The sequence below is a fragment of the Bison bison genome, unplaced genomic scaffold (genome assembly GCF_000754665.1).
Source record: "Bison bison bison isolate TAMUID 2011002044 unplaced genomic scaffold, Bison_UMD1.0 scf7180017851018, whole genome shotgun sequence".
In the NCBI taxonomy this organism is placed as follows: domain Eukaryota; kingdom Metazoa; phylum Chordata; class Mammalia; order Artiodactyla; family Bovidae; genus Bison; species Bison bison.
The window spans coordinates 1-3,485 of NW_011481591.1; the positions used below are offsets into that span (position 1 = coordinate 1).

The window sequence follows — 3,485 nt, forward strand, 5'->3', positions numbered from 1 at the left end:
ATTTCTCCCTGGGCCTGTCCTATGTAAATTGGGCCAGCCAAGAGTGTTGTTTGTTTTACCTGAGGTCCTCACTCCAGTCCTCGGACCTTCTTTTGTTCTATTTTTGCAGGCTTTTCCCTTCCCTGTCTTTTAGCCACCGCCATTTTGGACTCTTTCTTCCTATTCTACCTACCTAACATTACTTTCGCCACCTCATGAGAAGAGTTGACTCATTGGAAAAGACTGATGCTGGGAGGGATTGAGGGCAGGAGGAGAAGGGGACGACAGAGGATGAGATGGCTGGATGGCATCACCCACTCGATGGACGTGAGTTTGAGTGAACTCCAGGAGTTGGTGAGGGACAGGGAGGCCTGGCGTGCTGCGATTCATGGGGTCGCAAAGAGTCGGACACGACTGAGCGACTGAACTGAATTGAACATTACTTTCACTCACTTCTATTGGTTACTAGGAATTCACGAAGGTCAGCAAAGCTTCAAGAGGAGTCATAGATCTGAATTCTCAGTGGATATGACAGTAAAGATTTTGCAGATATGTTTAAGAACTTCCAACCCTCCCAGCTCTCTGATCATTGCTGTTTCTGCAGGAAACCAGGCCCAGGTGCTGCCCCAGTCCAACGATTCCCGCTTGGAACGAGCAGGCTCTGCGGCCTCAGAGGAGAGCGCCCCCTACTGCTCAGGTGAGGGTCCCACAGGACAGAAGACCCTTCTCAACCCCTGGGGTCACCACCCCACTGTCCCAATTCTCTCTCCTCAGGCAGCAGACAGTTCCGCCTGGTGGACGGGGGCAGTCACTGCGCCAGGAGAGCGGAAATCCTTGACCAGGGCTCCTGGGACACCATCTGTGATGACGGCTGGGACCTGGGCGATACCCACGTGGTGTGCAGCCTTATTGAGGGCTGTGGAGAAGCCCTCAATGCCATGGGGTCTGCTCACTTCGGAGCGGGCTCAGGGCTCATCTGGCTGGACGACCTGAATTGCACAAGAAAGGAGTCCCACGTGTGGAGGTGCCCTTCCCGGGGCTGGGGGCAGCACGACTGCAGACACAGGAGGATGTGGGGGTCATCTGCTCAGGTCTGTGCTGCACACTATCCACAGTCTGGGGGATGGGTAGAACCCTGGAGTACGGGGGTCTAAGCCCTGAGGGAGAGATGCTGAAAGGACCAGAGTAGGAGGCTTCCTCCCATTGAGCCTGACTTTTCAGCAGACCTGAAGAGGAGGTGCTTTCACTTCCTCCTGCATCAGCTGAGATTCTGGTCCTTTCTTCTCACCAGTGTTTCGTGGCAGAGCCGTTTCTCACAGTTTCCGTGTGAAAATAGGGCTCTTTCCTCTGTTCCCTGTGGTAGTACAGTCTGGAGATCCTGTGGATGTTGTAATGAAAGCACAATCTTACTCTGTTCAGTTCTGTATGCTAGGAGTCTGATGAGGCTCTCCGTGGGCCAACATCCCAGTGTCCACAGGGCTGCGTTCTTCCTGAAGGGTCTGGGGAGGACTCCTTTCCCAGCCTTTCCTGGCTTCAGTGTGGCCTCATTTCTTGTCTCAGAGCCCTCTTTCTTCTTCTTCAGACAACATTCTCTCCTCTGACCTTTCCTCCATGTCTCAACTTCCTCTGTTCAGTTCAGTTCAGTTGCAAAGAATATAATCAATCTGATTTCGGTGTTGACCATCTGGAGATGTCCATGTGTAGAGTCTTCTCTTGTGTTGTTGGAAGAGGGTGTTTGTTATGACCAGTGCATTTTCTTTGCAAAACTCTCTTAGTCTTTGCCCTGCTTCCTTCCATATTCCAAGGCCAAATTTGCCTGTTACTCCAGGTGTTTCTTGATTTCCTACTTTTGCATTCCAGTCCCCTATAATGAAAAGGACATCTTTTTTGAGTGTTAGTTCTAAAAGGTCTCTAAACACAGTCAGAAAGAGAACTCCAGTTTTGCAGATGGTAGGTCTAAGGATGTTATTGTGTGTATGCATGTTGAATTTTTCAGTCATGTCTGTCCCTTTGTGACCCCACGGACTGTAGCCCACCAGGTTCTCTTGTCCATGGAATTCTCCAGGAAAGAATACTGGGGTGGGTTACCATTCCCTTCTCCAGGGGATCTTTCTGACCCAGGGATCGAACCTGGGGCTACTGCATTGTAGCAGATTATTTACCATCTGAACTACCAGGGAAGCCCAAGAATATGATTACATTCGGTTTACTTGGTTAATGCATAATGTTGCAGGTTAATATCACCATCCCAAGGTCCTAAGTTTCTAGTCTTAAAAATATCTGGAAAGTCTCTCTTGAAAGGTAACATTGACAGCTTCCAGGGATTAAGACTTAGACAATTGTGGTTCAATATTCTGCCCACTTCCCCAATATCCACATCACTTCCCTTTCACATACTTTTTTAGAGGTTTTGTCAGGAAGAATGATTCATCTCCTCTCCCTATAGAAGTCCAGGTTGGTCTTCCTCTCTGTTCGTATCCACTACATCATTGTAGTAGAAGTAGAAAGACAGACGTTAAAGGACAAAGTCAGTTGAACTGGAGACAAATCTTGTCTTCAGTCTTGTCACCTAGTGGGTATCTCCTCCTCAGCAGGGTCAGGAATTTATGGTCACAGTTTCTTGAGGAGAGGAAAACCCAGAGCACTGAGCAGAGTGCTAACTGTGTCCTGTCTCCTCCTATTTCAATCAGAGTTCCTGGCCCTCAGGATGGTGAATGAGGACCAGCAGTGTGCTGGGAGGCTGGAAGTTTTCTACAATGGGACCTGGGGCAGCGTCTGCTGCAGCCCAGTGGAAGACATCACCTTGTCCATGATCTGCAGAGAGCCTGGCTGTGGGGACAGTGGAACCCTCAACTCTTCTGTTGCTCTTAGGGAAGGTTCTAGACCCCGGTGGGTAGATGGAATCCGGTGTCAGAAAACTGATACCTCTCTCTGGCAGTGTCCTTCTGACCCTTGGAAATACAGTTCTTGCTCTCCAAAGGAGGAAGCCTATATCTCATGTGCAGGTGACTTACTGTCTGTTTTTGTGTCTGTCCCAACCCTGTAGGGTGTTGTTAGAGTGATTTTATATTTTCCAATCTAAGGGATGAGTTGAAATTGACTCTACAAAATATGCATGTGTGTGTTTGTGTATCTCTGTGTCTGTTTGTTTGCTTTTGTTGTGCGATGTGGAGACTGGTAAACAAGTAAATAGAGAAAGTTTTTTGAACTGGTGCTAAGATGCAGTGAATGTCTCAGCCCAGTAGATAATGAGCCTCTGTTTACACCTGTTATTTGGACTGAGCCAAGGACCTTAGATAATATTATTTGGGGACAGGACCACCCTCAGCTGTTCCTGATCCACTGTTTCCCTGTTGTGTGCAGGAAGAAGACCCAAGAGCTGTCCAACTGCTGCCCCCTGCACAGGTGTGTCAGCCCCGCCCCCTCCCCTGTGGCTCCCAGGGGCTCCTTCCTCCCACCAGGGGAGTCACAGGAGGGGCTGCTGCCTTTTCAGACAGAGAGAAGCT

General features: G+C 49.3%; 1 protein-coding gene across 1 annotated transcript in view; it reads left to right on the forward strand.

Annotated features, from left to right (window-relative positions):
• Positions 1-583: 583 nt before the first annotated feature.
• The window catches only part of LOC104995830 (antigen WC1.1-like), a gene marked incomplete at its 5' end in the record, with an annotated part of 8,173 nt that continues 5,271 nt past the window's right edge, over positions 584-3,485 (forward strand). The window contains 5 exon segments of the mRNA XM_010849861.1: positions 584-676; positions 754-1,041; positions 1,044-1,070; positions 2,670-2,984; positions 3,343-3,384. Coding sequence (XP_010848163.1) covers positions 584-676; positions 754-1,041; positions 1,044-1,070; positions 2,670-2,984; positions 3,343-3,384 — 765 coding nt within the window.